This window comes from Megascapheus bottae, chromosome 9 (assembly GCF_031878675.1).
Source record: "Megascapheus bottae isolate mThoBot1 chromosome 9, mThoBot2.hap1, whole genome shotgun sequence".
Taxonomy (NCBI): domain Eukaryota; kingdom Metazoa; phylum Chordata; class Mammalia; order Rodentia; family Geomyidae; genus Megascapheus; species Megascapheus bottae.
In genome coordinates, this window is record NC_143517.1 from 42,520,104 (window position 1) to 42,539,986 (window position 19,883).

Here is a 19,883-nt window from a genome sequence, read left to right on the forward strand (position 1 = left end):
GTTATGCTTAAGGCCTGACTACCCATGAAATTATTCTCCTGCCTCAGTAACTATCTGTAGTTGAATCAATGAGATTTTGACTCTCTCAGAACTCTTATAGTAGCAGTTTCTTACATGCTCTTAACATAGAATTACATTAACTCCAGGAATTAACTATACCTTGGCTGTCCATATAGGCAGAAGTATAAGGTTTCATATGACTTATAGTATAACCTAGAAGTATAAAAAATACACCATAATTTATAACACATTCCTATGCATATTATAAGGTATTTAGTAAATACAATTAGGTACTTATCATTTCATTTTTACTTTTTTCAAAAATGCCATTTCCAAAATATAAAAAGTAGATTTTTAAAAGAACCATTTAAATATAGCTTTGGTCAAAACGTTTTATTAACAATAAATAGACAGAGTGCAATAACACTCAGATATTTATGATAAATAAAACAGTATTTTTCTGACACCCTTTTGGGAGTAGGCCTTTTAGACACTATTCATAAATATTTACAATGAACCAAATGAATATAATCAATAGTGGCCACTAATTTCAACCTCAATTTTAGCAACCAATGTACATTAATCACTTATTTGGCACTTGGATCCATATACCTGAAAATTAAAGTAGAAAAGTTAAAGATTTTCACTTCACTTTTAATCCCTCTGTGTGTGTGTGTGTGTGTGTGTGTGTGTGTTTTGTCATTCCTGATGCTTAAACTCATGGCCTGGGCGTAGGCACTATACCTGAGCTTTTTGCTTAAGGCTAGTGCTCTACCATTTGAGCTATAACTCCACTTCTGGCTTTTTAAAAAAATTTTCCTTTTTTTTTTTTTTAAAAAAAAAAATGAGTAATTGGAGATAAAGATCTCACCGATTTTCTTGCCTGGGCAGGCTTTGAAGTACAATCCTCAGATCTTTGCCTCCTAAGTAGGTAGGATTATAGGCATGAGCCTCTGGTGCCCAGCTTTCTATCCAGTTTTTAAATAAACACATCTCAAACATGCAAGCATCTGTGAAGAGTGATATGCTAATGGCTCATAACGCTGGATTCTAGAAGTTCAGATTTTATAACTTCGAACTATACTACTTATGACCAAAAAAGAACTGGATCCAAAGTTACAATTTAACTTATAGAAGAGCCATTGGGGGGAAAAATTGGAAAACGATGTTAGGTATTTCTCAGAGAAGTACATAACTTCTATTTCCACAGTTAGGTGCTCTAGTTAAATTTAAAACTACAGTAAATTTTCGGTGGATTTTATAATCTCACTAAAATATCTCCATTAAAAATGGTCTAGATTTGAGCAACACCTTATTCAGTAAATCCTTCAAGTTTAATTTATCTTTAAATAATGACAATCTTGTAAGAAGCCACTTTCTTCATATTGCACAAAAGTCAACTTTAAAGCCTATGTAGCCAAAAGAGTACAGAAAAAGAGTATTATCTAATCTTATTTACAAATGTTTCCAACTATTTCAACTAGAATGATGAAATGGTAAAATGTGCAAAATTCTACACATAGTTCCAGTTTCAACATTATGCTGATGCAGCCATTACAGTTAGAGTTAGCCCAGTCCCACATATATGAAGCAAAGAAGCAAGAAACATGGAGAAGACTTGGTCATTCTTTGACTTCTAACGATTATAGATAAATCTTGATCATAAGCTATGTGGCTGTGCAGCCTTCTTCTCATGTGTCAAACATAAAGCAACCCATGGTCTGGGCAGATAAATTAGAATTATCTTCTTTTAGCTTACTTTGTTTTCTCTAAAGTCCAGTAAAAAATGGGAGACATTTTCATATACTACAAAGGTAATACAGCAGGCTGGAGTCACTCTAATCAAATTGGGAGCGATTCCTTTGTAAAATCCACCAAGGCCTTCTTTCCTGTAAAAGAAAAAAATAGATAAATACTTAATTTCTTAAGTAGCAAGACTTAAAAAACACACATGTAAAACAGGGAGTAAGCGGTCAAACCTAACTAAGTCCATGTTTACAATGGGTAGGCTGGTGTTTTACCACTTGATCTAAAGATCCACTTCCAGCTTTTTGTTGATCAGAAATAGTAGCTAGTATTATAGGTGTTGAGCCACCAGCTCCCAGCTCTCATATTTTAATGGATGAAATGCAGGAGTTTTAACTGATCAAATAAAGGTATTAAAAATCTCATGTTACATAAATGTGATGCAATTCTACAATGCATCTAAAATAAACACTCTAAATATTTGCCTCAGGACTTTTGGAATAAAATAAACATATGGAAAAGTCTACCCATAATTGTTCAACTCTTCTCATGCTGAAAAACAAGTATGACTTCCATGCATGAAGATGAGAAGTAGTTGAAGTTCTAGAGTCAGTAATAAGTGTGGGTCTTCTTGAATGTGGTAAATTAGGTTTGTGGCTTCTGTGTTCAATAGCATTCAAATATTTTATACCACCTAAGTTTTATTTTTTTCCCCTAAGCACTTTCATGCTTCAAATTCTTTTTTTTTTTTTTTTTTTTTGCCAGTCCTGGGCTTGAGCTCAGGGCCTGAGCACTGTCCTTCAACTTTCTCAAGGCTAGAGCTCTACCACTTGAGCCTCAGCACCACTTCCGACTTTTTTCTATGTATGTGGTACCGAGGAATCGAACCCGGGTCTTCATGCATGCTAGGCAAGCACTTTAACCACTAGGCCAAACTCCTGGCCCCTTCAAATTCATTTTTATGATAGCCTGTCAGCCATGATAGTCTGATTTTACAAATGAAGAAATCAAGCCTCAGAGAAATGTAGTTCAAGGACACAAATGTAATAAATGGGAAAACAGGAACCTTCACCTTAACACAGCAAGTTGGCTTTCATTATGAAACTAATACTGTAATGGATATATAAGACATACAAGATATTTCCGCAGATATTCCACATGCTCTCACCTCCATGTCTTTGTGATTACATCCATGACGCCACTGTAAAACATGTGCTGATCCTGAAGACGGGCTCTCACAACTTGATATGGATATGTTGCTGCCACAGCAAATATTTTGGATAGTGCTGCAACAGATATATACTCTGATGTGCTCTAGAACAACAGAAAACAGTCCTAGTTTTCTTTGGACTGAATTTCTTAAAAAATACAAGGGTAAAAATTAATGAAAAAAAATTTAATGACTCTTTACATGACAAATACTATCCCCTTTCTTAATGCAAGCCCTATATTATATGGGGTTCTAGTTTCAGTATTTGTATGGCACTAGCTTATGCAATATTTAACCGTAGGCTAAATTAGTGGTAGAGTCAGTACTTACTATCATAGCAATGTTACATGAAACAAGCACATGAAAAATATTCTTAGTAAATGCCTATAAAAGTAAATGATATCATTTCTACAACAATCATCTTACCAACTGGGCTTCTGGTAATCTGTTGACATGCTGGTTGTATTTCACTTTCAGTAATTCATATGCCATAAACTGAAGGGCACCATGTGATGTTCCAAAGAGCCCGGGAATAAAACCCTAAAAGGGGAGATTTGAAACATACCAAGCAACTTAATGAAAGGTGTATTTAAGTAAAATATTTTGACTAATTAAAATAGAACTCTAAGCAAATAAAACTTTGCATAAATCACATTTTATATGGGGTTAAAATCAGTATTTTTTACTTTTTTTTAGGTTTGGCTTTCTGTTAAGTTAGTTTATCTTTGAACATCGTGAACATAAACATAAATGCCCATACTATCAATAACTGGGTTACTGGTAGGAAATTAAATTCAGTTAAGAAAGTAAAGGCAGTGGTATTTTAATGGACTAAGCATAGGTATTCTAAGAGAAAGCAAAAAGTAAGTGTGTTAGTACTGAGGATTGAATTCCATCTGGGTCTTACATTCTTGCTTCACTTTTTTTTACTCACTGTAGGCCTTACTCTACCGCTATAGCCAGCTTCCATCTCTAGCTTGGGCTGTCTTCAAACTGTGATCCTTAGAGCTCAGCCTCCCACAGAACAAGGATTATAGGTATAAGCTACAGGTACCTGGTACATTCTAAAAATTTTGCCAATTGTTTAGTAATCTATAGTATCCACTTCATAATGCTAATGATTTTAGAAACCATTATACAATTTGAAAATTCAACTTTGATTTTAAACAACATGTGGTTCAATTTTTTTTTTTTTTGTGGGTTATGGAGCTTGAACTTGGCCTGGACACAGTCCCTGAGCTCTTCAGCTCAAGGCTACCGCCCTACCCATGAGCCAAGCCCCATTTTCCATTTTCTAGAGGTTAGTTGGAGATAAGCGTCATAGGTCCTTTTGTGCCCTGGCCTGCTTTGAACCTTGATCCTCAGATCTCAGGCGCCTGAGTAGCTAGAATTACAGGCATGAATCACTGTGCCTGGCTAAAAATGTTTTTGTTTGGTTTTTAAATGAGGATAAGCAAGGGGTGTAAGTGGAAGTATAAAATAGGGGAGTGTGACTTACTAAAAGAACACCTGAAAAAGTTTTAAGACAGTTCTCACAGACATCAATATTATGAAGGTACATTTTATGGTAATGCACACACACAGCTTCAAGTACAATTACATTATTATAAACTAGACCTTCATTTTTATTAAAAAATTTTTTTTGCATAAGCTTGGCTTCTTTTTAGGCCTAAATATAGATAATTCAATAATCAGAAAAAAGAGCCAATGTGCAAAAAGTAAAAAAAGCTAGACACAGGGCCGGGAGTTTGGCCTAGTGGTTAAAGTGCTTGCCTCGCATGCGTGAAGGCCCGGGTTCGATTCCTTGGTACCACATACATAGAAAAAAGCTGGAAGTGGTGCTGAGGCTCAAGTGGTAGACCTCTAGCCTTGAGAAAGTCCAAGGACAGTGCTCAGGCCCTGAGCTCAAGCCCACGACTGGCAAAAAAAAAAAAAAAAAAGCTAGACACAGCACAAGTCTACTCCTAGGATTTGGGAGTCCAAGGAAGAACTATGAGCTCAAGTTCAGCCTGGCTGGGCTTCATAGTCAGACAATATCTGAAAAACAAAGCGAGACAAAAACAAAAACCAATGCAAATATAGTCTACAATTATTTTAAATAAATTGATAATGACTTTTTACCTTATACAATCCACGCACACCTTCATTCTTATATATTTTCACAAGTGCGTCAAACATTCCTTTGTAATGTCGTGGTGAGGCATTAACAACACCTTCATACTGTAACATAAGGCGAGTTTTTGTCACCCACAATGGGTTTGTAATGCAGAGGGTCATGGCTCCTAAAATCAGATTTAAAGCAAACTATTTAGCATTAAGCAGAGCTCATCACACAAAGTATCAGAGTACACAGGAGTTATAGCCAGAACAGTGAGATGTGGTTGGAGGCCCAGTCTTAGGGTCAAAACTAGAAAGTTTTTGGTGGCTATAAAAAAGGCCAAACTAGGAATGTGAAACACTTTTGTTCTGAGGGGATAGCAAAGATGTCCTTATTCCTCAACACCGAGGCCTGATGTAGAGCCTGAATGACAAGAAGACTTAGGAATCAGACAGGGCCTCACTAGATGGATTGAGGATTAGAGGAAGAGAACCAGGAATCCAGAACCTCGGAAATCTATGCACGGGCACACATGTCCAAGTCAAATCTACCACAGCCTTCCTCAAGTCCATTCAAAGTAGCCTCTGTACCTCAAAAACTCACCATGTAGGTGCTATATTTTACATTATTTACAGAGTGATAATTTTGTAAAAAAAATTTCATTTAGTACAGTTTTACTTTCAGAGTTTCCTAAAGAGCCTTTTACTCAATAAGCATTGAGTTCTATTATGATTTAGGTCTCTGGTAGCTAGTTATTCAAGTCAGGAAGCTAGCCCTTAACCTTAAAAAATCAAACAGTGAAATGAAGAATATCAAAGTAATATTTATAAAGACTTATGGGACTTACTTTGTTTTTCCTTCTGGATAGTATACATACAGAGACAAAAAAACAAGGGTAGTAAACTGTATTTGAAAACTGAAATTATACTTTTACTGAAACACTGTACAAAAATCACCTTAATCTACTGGGGTTCTAACATTTCTAAGCCTTACTATGCTTAGTAATAAATTTAAAATATTAGCCTATCCAGAGTTATCAACAATACCCATTTATTAAAAATTAGAAATTAGTATTAAGAAATTTCATGTATTAATTATATATATGACTAATATATAATCAGATGAGCACATTTAAACTCTCCTGTTAAAAGTGAGGGGTACAGGAAAGGGAGACAACAAATAAAAGCTAAATTTGAAGGCTGAGGTAGGAGGATGGTGAATTTTTTTTTTCTTCTTTTTCTTTTTTTGCCAGTCCTTGGCTTGAACTCAGGGCCTGAGCACTGTCCTTGGACTTCCTCAAGGCTAGAGCTCTACCACTTGAGCCTCAGCACCACTTCTGGCTTTCTTTCTTCTATGTATGTGGTGCCAAGGAATCGAACCCGGGTCATCATGCATGCTAGGCAAGCACTCTACCACTAGGCCAAACTCCTGGCCCTGAAGATGGTGAATTTGATGTCAACCTGGGTCATGGAGTTCTAGGCCAACCTGAGACACATAGTGAGACCCTGCCTCAAAAAACAGGGAAAAAAAAGGAAGTTTGGAAGCTTTTATATTTTACACATTGCCTTACCAGCTTCAGCAGCTGAGATGAGGTATTCTGTTGCCTCTAACCCTTCAGTTCTTCCTTCTGTCTTATATGATTTGATGGCATTGTAACTAAAAGAAAATTAAGCATAGCATTTTAACTTGATCTGGTTTCATAAAGAAGTAACACTATTCCTAAAGTAATAGTCAATGAATAATGAAACTGCAAAGTAAGACCTTATTTAAGAATGAATACGCTGGAAATTGTTTACTGTATAATTATAACCCTCACTACAAATTGACATTCCTAGCAGTATGTACATAACAGATTTTGATCACATATTCAACAATTATAACAAAAAACAAAAACTAAGAGCAGGGGAGAATGTGAAGGAATGTAGAAAACAAAGAAGGGCACCTAATAAATGTGCACGGACCACATATGTCCAGTGTTTACAGAGTTGACATTCTCATAAAGAAAAGCACACAATGGGTTTTCCTAATGGATTAATAAGGACCAGAGTGGCATACAAAAAACTATAATAAAAGACAAAAGGAAAAAAGGGATAGTTTCAAAAGCAACTGAGAAACTGCGACTGAGATCACAGAATATCTTGTGTCTAAGTGGCACTGAGCTGGGTATCAAGAAACGGAAACAGACAAATGCCAGTGGCTCATACCAGCTACTCAGAAGGCTGAGATCTGAGGACTGAGATTTGAAGTCAGGCCAAGCAGGAAAGCTTGTGAGCCTCTTATCTCTAATTAACCACAAAAAAGTCACAAGTAGAGCCATAGCTCAAGTGGTAGAGCACTAGCCTTGAGCAGAAAATCCCAGGCCCTACGTTAGGGAAGGAAGGAAGCAAGGGAGGGGGAGACAATTTTAACAAGAGATGGGCATGGGGAAAGTGATAAGGGTGAATGGTAACAGGGAAAATTAAGCCACAGTTGAGTAGCACGTGGAGATGTGGGTTTTACTTGGCAGAAAATAGCCACTAAATGTTTCAAAGCTAGGGAGTCAAATTAGGTTTGTTTTATTTAATTTCTCTCATTAATTTTCACTTTCCTCTTAAAATAGTTCAGCTGGATAAATAAATTTTTATAGACTATCAATAGCATTTTACTATAAAACAAACTATTTAAAGAAATGTTCATCACATAAACTTTTACTCATTTAGCTTGTCTTTAGAAACTCAGAAAAGATACACAACTCAAATTAATAAAACATACATGTGAATATACAATTTCACCCATTAGTCTGTCTCAGGAGTGAAAATAAGACAAATATTTAAATAGGGCCTGGAGTTTGGCCTACTGGTAGAGTGCTTGCCTAGCATCCATGAAGGCCCAGGTTCCATTCCTTGGTACCACATACATAGAAAAAGCTGGAACTGGTGCTGAGGCTCAAGTGGTAGAGCTCTAGCCTTGAGAAAGTCCAAGGATAGTGCTCAGGCCCTAAGCTCAAGCCCAGGACTGGCAAAATAAATAAATAAATAAAAAGAAAAAAAAGAAAACTATTTAGATAATATTAAAGCATATTTTATTTTGTTTTCATTGCAAAGTTACTTTTTGTTAGTACTAGAAAGTAAGAGATTAAATCAATAGATGATACAAAGGGGAAAAAAAGCAAGGTACTGACATTTTCCTATACATGCCATCTGTTAAAAAACATAAAAAGAGGGCCAGGAGTTTGGCCTAGTGGTAGAGTGCTTGCCTAGCATGCACGAAGACCTGGGTTTAATTCCTTGGTACCACATACATAGAAAAAAGCCAGGAGTGGTGCTGAGGCTCAGGTGGTAGAGCAATAGCCTTGAGAAAGTCCAAGGACAGTGCTCAGGCCCTGAGCTCAAGCCCAGGACTGGCACAAAAAACAAAAACAAAAAACAAAAACCCCCAAAACATAAAAAAAAAAGCCTCCCCAGTCATAGACTTTGTTTCAGATCTCAGGGGCATGCCCATAGCTGCATGTGTTCCTCCCCTTCAACACCAGGATGCTTTGTTATTGTGCTCTGTACACCCAAGAAGCTGAATGCATCTTCAATGGGACTTGTGTGCTCCTTGCCTCAGAGGCAAGCAATAAGAGTTATCTCAAATAGTGAAGCTTGTCAGGCTCAAAGAGTAAGGAAGTGAATAAGTTGGGAGAATGATAGGGTAGATCAAGTATGAGGAGATATGCCTCAGACGCCCTCAACTCTTTCAGGAGGCTGGTCTGTGTGCTTTCTGTTTGTACATGCGGTACATATTATTTGAAGACTTTAAAGTTTGTCCTTTTTTGTCCAATTTCATTATATATCCAGTGCTTTTCTGTAAGCCAATACAAACATTCTAAAGCTCTGGTTAAGGGTGAATGAGTAACTCATGATGTTACAGTATTTATATAATAACATACTATTTTGAGATGTTCTAGAAGGAATTTCTTATAGAGGGAGAAAATAATTTAGTTTAATGACCTTCCAAAGAGGAATGGAATTCATAGAAAACTATTTAGAAAATAGTTTCAGGTTCCTACAATCCGTTATAAAATTACTAAGACAAAATAGGCTTATTCAAAATTTTAATAGTCTTTTAGCCATTAGAAATACTCAAAAGTAAGTAATATAGCACAAAAACCTCAGGAATTCTTTAGACTTTACAACTTCAATGTGAATTATCTACATTTAGCTACTTTTCAGTTTTGACTAAAAACCTTTCTTCTAAGTATTACAAAAGTAATTCAGTTAAATATTTCATCTTCATGAATTTCACCTCAAAAAAAGAAATGAGTAAGACTATTTCTTCATCTAATCCCTTCACCCTTTTCTTTTCTTTTCTTTTTTTTTAAACTTTTTTTTGGTCGGTCGGTCGTAAGGCTTGAACTCTGGGCCTGGGCGCTGTCTCTGTCAAAGTCTACCCATCCTACCCCTTGAGCCACAGCATCACTCCCCCCTTCACCTTTTTCTTATTACAAACTTCCTTTTAGACTAAATAATAGCTGGCAGAGAAGGAAAATAACAAGACATTTTGCTTTCTTACCTTTCTAATGCAAAGAAACTAATGAAATGACTAACATTTGTTCATCATATATAATAGCTAAAAAAAAAAAGAAAAACCCACAAGAATTCATTTAACTTTAATACTATAAAATCTTTCAGATCTACTCACAAGAAAAAGTAGAGTCCCCAGGACAAGCCTGCACCCCACACATTTGGGGCTACTCCTTGATAAAGTCCCCGAAGTCCATCGACTTTCCAAATGGTAGTCAAGCAGTGTAAAATTCCTTTATATTTTGGTCTGAGTTCCAATCCATCACTCACTGCATTAAAGGATACACAAAATTAGGTGAAAAAATTCTATTTCAGAATTACATAAAAGCACAAGTATTGGACTAGAGACATAGTTTAATGGTTGAGCAGTTGCCTAGCAGGTTGAAGGCATTAAATTTGACCCTGACACTTGGAAAACAAAAAATCATCATAGATATTATATAATTAAATAGAAATAAATACAGAAAAAACCATACTAGATAAATCATTTTCTTGAATATTCAATGTCAATATCTTTATGAATTTATCAAAGCATTTATTGAGGACACACTAAAACATTCAAAACAGCATTTTAGGAAATGTTCAATACCATAAAAGACTCTTAGATAAATAGGTTTCAACACTAAAGTTTGTTTTTTGCTGTAAATATTTATGATTAGGAACTCAAACATTAAAAAGTATTGCTCGAAAAAAATCTGGCTAGGTACTTCAATTATGTCAAGAATGCCAGCAAGACCTGTAAAGGAGGGTCTAAATATTTTTTTCTGAACTTCTTTCTACTTTCTCTATCTACACATACACAAATCAAAATCAGAACAGAGAAGCATTTCATGTGAGCATATCTAAAACTAAACTGGTCTTTCCCACATCCCTTCCAAAGCTGTTCTTATTCTTCTAATGTTCTGTATAGCTTGTGCTCCTTTTTTTTGGCCAGTCCTGGGGCTTGAACTCAGGGTCTGGGCACTGTCCTTGGGCTTTCACAATGTGACAACTAGTTGCTCTACAACTTGATCCACAGCACCAATCTCGACTTTCCTATGTATGTGGTACCTAGGAATTGAACCCAGGTCTTCGCACATGCTAGGCAAGCACTCTACCACTAGGCCAAACTCCCAGCCCTACAAGTATCTGCATAAGTGCTATGTTCATATATGGAGCCACCATGACTCCTTCCTATCCTTTTTTTTTTTAAATCAGTTAATGAGACCTTTAGTCTTGCTTAGCTGAAGAAATACCTTAGATCTTTTCATCTCTCTCAGTTAACATGCTCCTATCAACTTACTTTAAGACACTGTTAGTGTCCAACTAGTTGTGGCATTTTAAAGTGTTCTTCTTGCCAATCTAGTAAACATAATCCAATCTAGATGATAAATTTGGCACAGCATGTCCTTTTGGCTCTATTTTGTATATCTACTGTGTATAATGGAGTCTAGCCAAAAAAAAGGTCACTGTTTACCACTGCCAGGCAAAGGTGGAAATGTTACACTATGAAATGAGATTAAAGTACACTAGCCTTTGTCAGAAGACTGGGTTTAACATCTAACTTCCCTTATTAGTTACTCTTTCTGAGCATTATAATCCTCATTGATAAAATGAGTATAAATATCTATTTCACAGATTTTGCTTATACAAAAGTTTAAAAGTAGATAATAGAGTGTTGTTGAGAAATGTTTTGCATGTATTCCCCCCCCCACAGGCTACTTTTTTTTATTAAAGAATTTATTAACGTTGATTTTTACATCATATTTTAAATGACAAATTTAACAAACAAGTGTTCAAGAAGGGAATCTCTATTTACAATCACTGGGACTTAGTATTTAGAACTTAATCAAAATTAGGCTAACGGTTTGTATGTCATAGAAACATATTAATTTATGAAATAAAATATTATGTCTATAGAGTCATAGGTTTTTATGTCTATATAATTATGTTTATATTTCCACTGCCATGTCCATAGCATTGGGTATGCAGATATTGAGTCCTCGCTCTTGTACTCTTTGGATTTAATAGCCACATATTAAGGATACCAATTTTGCATGTATTTTATAATCTTTCTGATACTTCCCTTGGATTCTGTCTCCAATTTGTATAAAAGTCTTTTCCCAAGTGCTCTTCCATTTTTCTCTCAATAATAAGCTCACAATGAAATTTCTCTTTGAGATACAAGACAAAACTTAGCACAAAAATACACTTTTACTTTTTTTACAGGTAGAAATCAATGCTATATTTATTGTTTTGAGAAGTCATTCAATCCTAAAATATTAATTATCTGAGTAATAGGTAAGAATGATTAGTTTGTTTTTAGGAGATATATTGCTAGATAGGTTAGCAGCTTGTGCAAATACATTTAAATCTTCCTTTTGGCTATATTAAATTATCCAACTCACGACTTCACAACTAACATCATATGCTATACATCAAACTTCCTGAGTCTGAATTCTAACAAAATTGTGTGGCCCTGAGTAATGTTTGATGACCCAGTGCCTGAGTTTCCACATCCAAAGTGGGTAAAGGTAGCAGAATGTAACCCTAAGAATTACAAAGGACTAAAAGGCATGGCTCAAGTGTTAGAGTGCTAGCCTAGCAAATATGACCCCGAGTTCAAACCTCAGCACAAGCATAAACAGAAATTACAAAAAATAAAATGAATTGATATATGCGAGATCCTTGATATATGCGAGTACTCAGTATTATTTTTTATCATTAGACAGATATAAATATTATTATGTACTAATCTTGTTACTGGATTCTACATTTTGGGTCTGTCCTAATATTACAGACAGCCATATTCTTTCTACATTCTTCACAAAGCCGTTCACACACTTTTAACTTATGCATTTCTAGGCTTTTTGGTTATTTATGAAATTATTATATTGGTTGTTATTTTTACACTCTTCTTCATTAGGCTTTCTCTTATTCTTGAGGATTTCGAAGTACATCATATAGCTGGAGGTTTGTCTCTAGTGGTAGAGAAACTGCCTAGCAAGTTTGGGGCTTTGAGTTTAAACAACAGTATCACAACAAAAAAAGATTATACAGTTATAATGGGAGTCATCATCTAATTCCACTTTTCCACCCAATGTTTTCTCACTTTATCTTTTTCCTACTACATTTTCTCACTTTAATCATCCAACTTCTGTCTCCCATACTTAAGTCATAGTGAGTTTCATTTCCTAGCACTACCATTTTTCTTTCTTTCTTTCTTTTTTGGCCAGTTCTAATTTTGCATCCCAGTAATTTCCATTCAACCTAGGACTGGCCTTAGGAACAACCAACAATGAGGCTGCTCTCTTTCATGACATGGAAGTTCAACAAAAATCGTCAGTATTTTTTTCTCTCTCCAAACTAAATAGGGTCCTCTAGTTTTCTAGTCTCTTATATGAAGTGATTTCTAATGTTTCTATAACTCTGAACACCCTGAGTTCCAATTTACTTGACTTGCTGAAAGAGTCTAGGTTTGCTTTCACAACATATATAGTCAGAACTACCTAGCTGCTAATTTTATTTTATTTTTAACCACACTATTCCTCAATGATCATCTCAACTGCCTCCAGTGTTGTTCCTAGACATTGCTGCAGAAGAGAGACATAAAAAATATACAAGTCCTCATCTGCAGCCTCGTTCCAAATTCTTTATACATGTACAAGCCACTACATACCAGGGATTTTCAGAGTAGTTAATTGCCAGAGGGTTTAAAGTTAAACCGCATAGGTTTCAATTCCAGATCCATCTTCACAGTCTTGTGACTTGGGTAACATAGTCAATCTCTATTTACCCTTGTCTGAACAAGGGGGATAATTAATTCGCATGGCAATGAATGAAATAATGCATCCAAAGCTCTTAGTTTGCATAGTGTTGCTCCCAGTAAATGGTCAGTGATGTTTACTGGTCAACAATCATGTTTGATCTGTACATGTATAAACATAAAATTATGTGTATTTGTGGTAGATTAACACCCACAATTTCAGTCTAGTTCCTCACTGCCTGTAAAAATATTACATGGAGAACCTCAAGACCGAGTGCTCCATGGAACCTGTATGGATACATACCATAAGCAATCCCTACTTTGTATTTGGACTTATTCTACTATGCATTTGATAGTATATTGCCTAGAATTATCTCTCGTGTGAATAAGTCTCAAACGTACAATTAGACTGTAAATTTCCCAAGGCAAAAACTTTGTTAGATACTTCTGTAATCATAGACTGCAGTCACAGATTAGACATATCAAGTGAACCGAACAAAACCTCCCAGAATTTACTCAACGGCCAATCACTTCTACACATTTAACTCTCCAGGCAGAAAATAGTTTCCAAGGGGCCGGGAGTTTGGCCTAGTGGTTAAAGTGCTTGCCTAGCATGCGTGAAGACCCGGGTTCGATTCCTCGGTACCACATACATAGAAAAAAGCCAGAAGTGGTGCTGAGGCTCAAGTGGTAGAGCTCTAGCCTTGAGAAAGTCCAAGGACAGTGCTCAGGCCCTGAGCTCAAGCCCAGGACTGGCAAAAAAAAAAAAAAAAAAAAAAAGAAAATAGTTTCCAAATGAAGTTAGCAAAGATCATCTTGGAAACTATCATTTTCAGAATCTGTCATTGACACGCACTTCCAAAGCATTATAATTTCAATAGACTTAAAATAACGTTCGGAGTCTAGCTCTTTTTTTTTTCTTCTTACAGGATATTGCATCACACTGTACACGACCAATCCGTAAGAAATCTTCAAGAAAGTTCTACCCAAACCTAACCATCTACTTAGGACTGGCCTCTCTCCCAAGCCCTTGAACTTTCCTTCCAGTTTATGCTGCCAAACCACGTGGCAGCCTTTAAGATGTGAAAGAGCCTCCCAAAGTGAACGACCTACAAGTATGCGAAGCAACTGTGACAATCTCTTCTCAGACTTGACCCTGTAACTCCACCCTTAGTTTTGGGGAGCCGGGAAGATAGGGGCCAAGCCCTTTTGCCAGGCCCATTCCTACGGGCACTGTTGGACGGGGCAGGGCAGAAAGCATCCTTTGCCAGGCCCTCCTGCCGGCGTGCGGTCGAGGACGGGAGGCCAAGGCCTCCCTTTGGAGTCTTCAGCACCGGGATCCGGGTGACAGCGAGGGACCGCGCGCCGGTGTGCGGGTGCACACTCACCCGCGAAGCGGATCTTCACGAGGTCCAGCGGGTGCAGCGCCAGGTTGGACAGGACCCCGCCGCTCACGCCCGCCACCAGGTTCTCGTAGCGGACGTGGCGGAACACCGTGCTCCACGCCGACGACCCGGCCGCCGGCGGGCTCTGACCGGTCATAGGTTCGGGACTCGTCGACACCACGGCGCCCAGCGCCGCGGAGGTGGGACGAGATGCTGTGGCCGCCACCGTGGCGACGGTCGCCAGCCGAGAGCGAGAAGCACGGGGCTCGAGCCCACTTCCGGGGTGGAAGAGAACCCCAGCCGCCGGGCGGGAACGACTCCGGCGCGAAGGGGCGTGAGGGGGGCCGGCCGCACGTCACGCCGGTACCCAAGGCGGAGGAGACGGAACGAAGGCCTCCGCCCAGTCCCCGCCCAGCCTCGCCGGCCGCAGCCACTGGCTGAAGCCACCCAACGAATGCCGACAGAGCCTAGGCAGAAGGACCGCCCGGGGCCAGCCTTCCCTTTGCCGCTACGGAGAGCCGCAGGGTCCGGCCGCGCCCGCCGGCTTACGCACGCCGGAGTCACGTGACCGGAAGTGCCCGGCGCGAGGCGGAAGTCGAGCGTGCCGGGGTAGTGGCTTCTTGGGAAGAAGGCTCGTGGGGGTCCCGGTGGGCCCCGAGGCGCCAGAATGAAGGTGAAGATGCTGAGCCGGAATCCGGACAATTACGTCCGCGAAACCAAGTTGGACATACAGAGAGGTAAGACGAGTTGGTGCGGAGGAAGGGGCGCCTTCAGCGACTCCTTTGGCGGAGTGAAGGGGGCCGGGGAGAAGTGGGGGTTCCCGTCGCCGTCTCGTCCGGTTGCTTTTCGGAGGAGCTGCGGGACTGAGTAGCTAGCTACATCTTGAAAGTCGCTTTTCTAAGATTTTCTTCCGGTGGCCCCAGGAAGATCGCTTCGGTCTCCCACTTCTTCGCCCGTGGTCTCGCGTTACAGCTGTTCAGCCTTGTAGGTATTAAATGAGCCAGACAGAGCGCGGCTTCCTTAAACTTTCCTACTGGTGTGATCGCTGTGCTGCCTCACGTTACCCGTCTCCAAATGTGGGAAGACAGTGATTAAAGTTAAAGTCATCTGTCTTTGTTGAGGGTTTTTTTTTTAATTTCCTTAACTCTTGTGGAAAATTTGAGGAAACAACAGGTCAGATGAAGTGAATGTCTGGTATATTCACCCGTTAACATGCTTGCCATTTTGGAATTACATGATACTTACATGTCAGTGGCCAGTCTTTTTTTTTTGAATAGGTCATTCTAAGTGAAAGAACATGTGCAAAGGCTTCAAAGCAGGAATGAGTCTAAGATATGATGACATGTCATCATCATGCATGTAGACGAGGTATAAGTTGTAAATGAAGCCAGAACAATATTTCTCTTCTTCAGTTAGTAGAGATTCTTTATATACATATGTATGCATAAATACTGGCATGATGTAAAGTCTATAGTCTCCACTCCCAAGATTTTTATTTTAATTTTTTTTTTTTTTGCCAGTTCTGGGGCTTGAATTCAGGGCCTGGCACTGTCCTTGGACACTTTTTGCTCAAGGCTAGCTCTCTACTGCTTGAGCCACATCCCCACTCTGGCTTTTTCTATGTATATGGTACCGCAGAATCGAACCCAGGGATTCATGCATCCTACGCAAGCATTCTACCACTAGGCCATGCTCCTAACCCCCTCCTAAGATTTTTTTTTTTAAACGGGGTTAGTAACAAGACAAAATGGGGTTAGTAATGAAACAGTAATATCTCAAATGCAAATTTAGTTTGCCATTTCAGTTTGACATTACCCATGTTCCTGATTCCTTCATCTCCAGTGTCACCATCACTTCTTTTCCCACAAGTAGCTTATGTTTACCTTTGCCATCTGAGTGCATTTGAGACATTCTTTGTCAGGCTTCTGTGGCACACAGTTTTACCCAATTTAGCTGTCTCCTCTGGGAAGCTTTCTATGAACAATAATCTTACAGATGTATGGACCCTCACCCCTCCATTTCAGCACCTCTTTTCTAGTCTTCTGTAACATATTTCTATCAAAGTGTTTATCACATGGTTATTCTTTTGATTAGCAGTCTTTCCCATCAGACCAAGCGTACAAACAGAGGAAAATGATTTTTGTGTGTGCATTGTGTTTAGATAACACCTTGCACATAGTTGCATATCTGAAGAATTTATAGGTAACTGGCTGGCCATAGAATTCTCTAAATGTACACTTGTTATCTTAGGCTAAGGTCTGATGTTCCTGGTTCAAAGCCAGACTGGATAGGAAAATCTTACCTCCAGAAAACTAGCAAAAAACTGGAAGTGGAGGTGTGGTTCCAGTGACAGAGCACCAACCTCGATCAGAAAAGCTCAAGTTGTAAAAGTAGCTGCTTACATCATAGTAAATAGAAAACTTCTAAACATAATTCAGAAATAATCCTTCTAAAATTAGTAGGTGGAGCTGAAAACTAGATGTACTTAGTGAATATTGCCCATTGGATTGCTTATACTTGTGAAGTAGTCATTTGTTCCTTAGCACAGTATTGGGTTAACTGAATCAGTTCTGCTCTTTGACAGCACAAAAAATGTGCAAAACAGTTGGTTTCAGTGTGCATGTATTCCCATTAACTTCGTACTGTACAAAAGCCAGTATTCTCTAAAATTTTGTTCTATAGTAGCCAAAAATGTTGAAATTCACTGAAATTGGATTAAACTTGAGACTTTATCATATTATAGTGTTGAATCAAGATTTTTTTCTTGGCAAATACATCCATAGTCTCACTAAAGTGTATATATGTTGAAAGGAAAATATCACCCAAAAGCTATACTAACAGGACACAGAATCTAAAGCACATGAAGACTACTAATTCAAGGTACCTTTTAAAGGTATGAGCCTAGGAGTATTGTATGTTTTAGCATTATTAATCTGATGATAATATAAAATTCCAACAAATCAAGTATGGAAGGTACTATAGTAGTCCAAGGGGGAAGTAATAAGGGCACAGATTAAGATGTTAGATATAGGGGAGAAAGAAGAATGAATAAATATCTCAAAGATGGGCTGGGGATGTGGCTTAGTAGTAGAATGCTTACCCAGGTTGCATGAAACAATGGGTTTGATTCCTCTGTACCACTAAGCAGAAAAAGCTGTGTTTCAAGTGGTAGAGTGCTAGCCTTGAGCAAAAGCAGCTCAGGAACAGTGCCCAGGCCCTGAGTTCAAGCCCCACGACTAGCAAAAATAAAGAAGTAAATAAGATATTTCAAAGAAGATGGGTAGGTCTTTGAGTTTTGGTACTGGGAAATATAAAAGATAGAATTAATAAGAATGGTCAAAGTGTAAGTTCTGTTGCATGTTAAATGTATTAGTGAATTAGAAAGTAGAAATGGACTTACACGTTAAGGTATTTTCTTTGTATTAGTTGGTTGTACTGGAGATTAAACTCAGGATCTTGCTCTTGGAAGAGCTGAACCAACTGAGACACGCCTTCAGCACCTTTTTATCTTGGTTATTTATTTATTTATTGGGTGAGGAAGAGGGGACTTTCCTCAGTTAGCACTAGCCACAGCACCACTTCTAGCTTTTTCTGTGTATGTGGTACCAAGGAATGGAACTTGGTTTTTGTGCATGCTAGACAAGTACTGTACCACTCGGCCAAACTCCCACTCCTACCTTGGTTATTTTATTTACTTATTTATTTTTTGTTGGTGGTGGGACTTGAACTCTGGCCCTGAGCACTGTCCCTGAGCTCTTAAGCTGAAGGCTACCACCCTACCCTTTGAGCCTCAGCCCCACTTCCTGTTTCTAGTGATTATTTGGAAATACAGAGTCTCACAGTCTTTAGTGCCCCGCCCCACCTGGATTTGAACCTCAGTCCTCAGATCTCAGCCTCCTTAGTTGCTAGGATTACAGGCGTGAGCTACCGTGCCCAGCTTACTTTGGTTATTTTTGATATAGGGTTTTGCTCTATGCCCCCAGCCAACCTTGCCTGCATTCTTCCTACTTGTGGCTCCCCTGTAGCTGGGTTAACCAGAGCGTAGCACTGTGCCTAGATATGTGGAATTCAATTTTTTTTTCCTTAAATGTTATTAGTAACTGAGATGACTCATTTAGCGGAATATTTAAGAATGTGGCTCATGGAGCCAGACCACATTGGATCCTGGCTCTGTCACGTCATAGGCGAGTTACTTAACCTCTCTGTGCCTCAGTTTTCTAATCTATCACGTAGGAAATAGTATTAGAATCTAACCCATAGGATTAGAGATTAAATGAGTAGAGACTAAAATGACTTAATATAAGGTGTTTAGAGCAGTAGGTAGACTCTGATGAATATTATGTAGGTATTTATTTATTGTCTGTTGTGGGGCTTGAACTCTGGGTCTGGGTGCTGTCCCTGAGCTCTTCAGCTAAAGGCTAGCAGTCTACCACTTGAGCCACAGCACCACTTCCGGTTTTTTGGTGGTTAATTGGAGGTAAGAGTCTCACAGACTTTTCTGCATGGTCTGGTTATGCATTGGTTGTGTGCTTTATGCTACGTCTGATTTTGTGCCAGAACCTGTTAGCCATAAGGAGTACAAATAATGTGTCAGAAGTTCTGCCTATGAAATGTTATAACTCAGTTGGAATGGAATGTGTATGTTTATGTGATCACATGTATACGCAAATATCGTGCAAAATGTATATTCCTGTTGTTTTGGAAACCTTTCCTAGTTTTTAATAATGTGCTAGGCATAAAACAGAGTCCTTAACTACAGACTTATTGAATAACAGATTAAGTTATCTGCTGAAGTCTTCCACAGGAAATATGAAATGTGAATTATGTTTTTATTGAGGGGTTATTCTTATTTCAGTTCCAAGGAACTATGATCCTACCTTACATCCTTTTGAAGTCTCACGAGAGTATGTAAGAGCTTTAAATGCTACAAAACTGGAACGTGTGTTTGCAAAACCATTTCTCACTTCCTTGGATGGTCACCGAGATGGAATCAATTGCCTGGCAAAGCATCCAAAGAGCTTGTCAACTGTCCTTTCTGGGGCTTGTGACGGAGAGGCAAGTGCCATTCTAAACCTTTTGTATTATACTTTTCCTTTAGCTTTTACTTACTGTAAATTTCACTTTGGTTGTAGTATAATTCTCAAGAGTAAATTCT

At 38.5% G+C, this 19,883-nt stretch overlaps 2 protein-coding genes across 4 annotated transcripts in view; one reads left to right on the forward strand and one right to left on the reverse strand.

Annotated features, from left to right (window-relative positions):
* Window positions 1–14,969, reverse strand: part of Slc25a32 (solute carrier family 25 member 32) — a 22,946-nt gene extending 7,977 nt beyond the window's left edge. Inside the window, exons 1-8 of one of the 3 annotated variants that reach the window (XM_090339186.1) lie at window positions 14,732–14,969; window positions 9,717–9,867; window positions 6,625–6,710; window positions 5,078–5,238; window positions 3,383–3,496; window positions 2,915–3,060; window positions 1,760–1,889; window positions 160–213 (exon numbers count right to left, since the gene is read on the reverse strand). In XM_090339186.1, coding sequence (XP_090195312.1) covers window positions 202–213; window positions 1,760–1,889; window positions 2,915–3,060; window positions 3,383–3,496; window positions 5,078–5,238; window positions 6,625–6,710; window positions 9,717–9,867; window positions 14,732–14,885 — 954 coding nt within the window. In that variant the 5' untranslated portion in view covers window positions 14,886–14,969 and the 3' untranslated portion in view covers window positions 160–201. Of the gene's footprint in view, window positions 1–159; window positions 214–285; window positions 1,890–2,914; window positions 3,061–3,382; window positions 3,497–5,077; window positions 5,239–6,624; window positions 6,711–9,716; window positions 9,868–14,731 lie in introns of those variants that run through there. The other 2 variants (XM_090339188.1, XM_090339187.1) reach the window with 2 other exon arrangements.
* A 329-nt stretch (window positions 14,970–15,298) lies between these two features.
* The window catches only part of Dcaf13 (DDB1 and CUL4 associated factor 13), a 25,415-nt gene continuing 20,830 nt past the window's right edge, over window positions 15,299–19,883 (forward strand). The window contains exons 1-2 of the mRNA XM_090339185.1: window positions 15,299–15,465; window positions 19,584–19,783. Of these exons, the coding sequence (XP_090195311.1) occupies window positions 15,396–15,465; window positions 19,584–19,783 (270 nt within the window). The 5' untranslated portion in view covers window positions 15,299–15,395. The remainder of the gene's footprint in view (window positions 15,466–19,583; window positions 19,784–19,883) is intronic.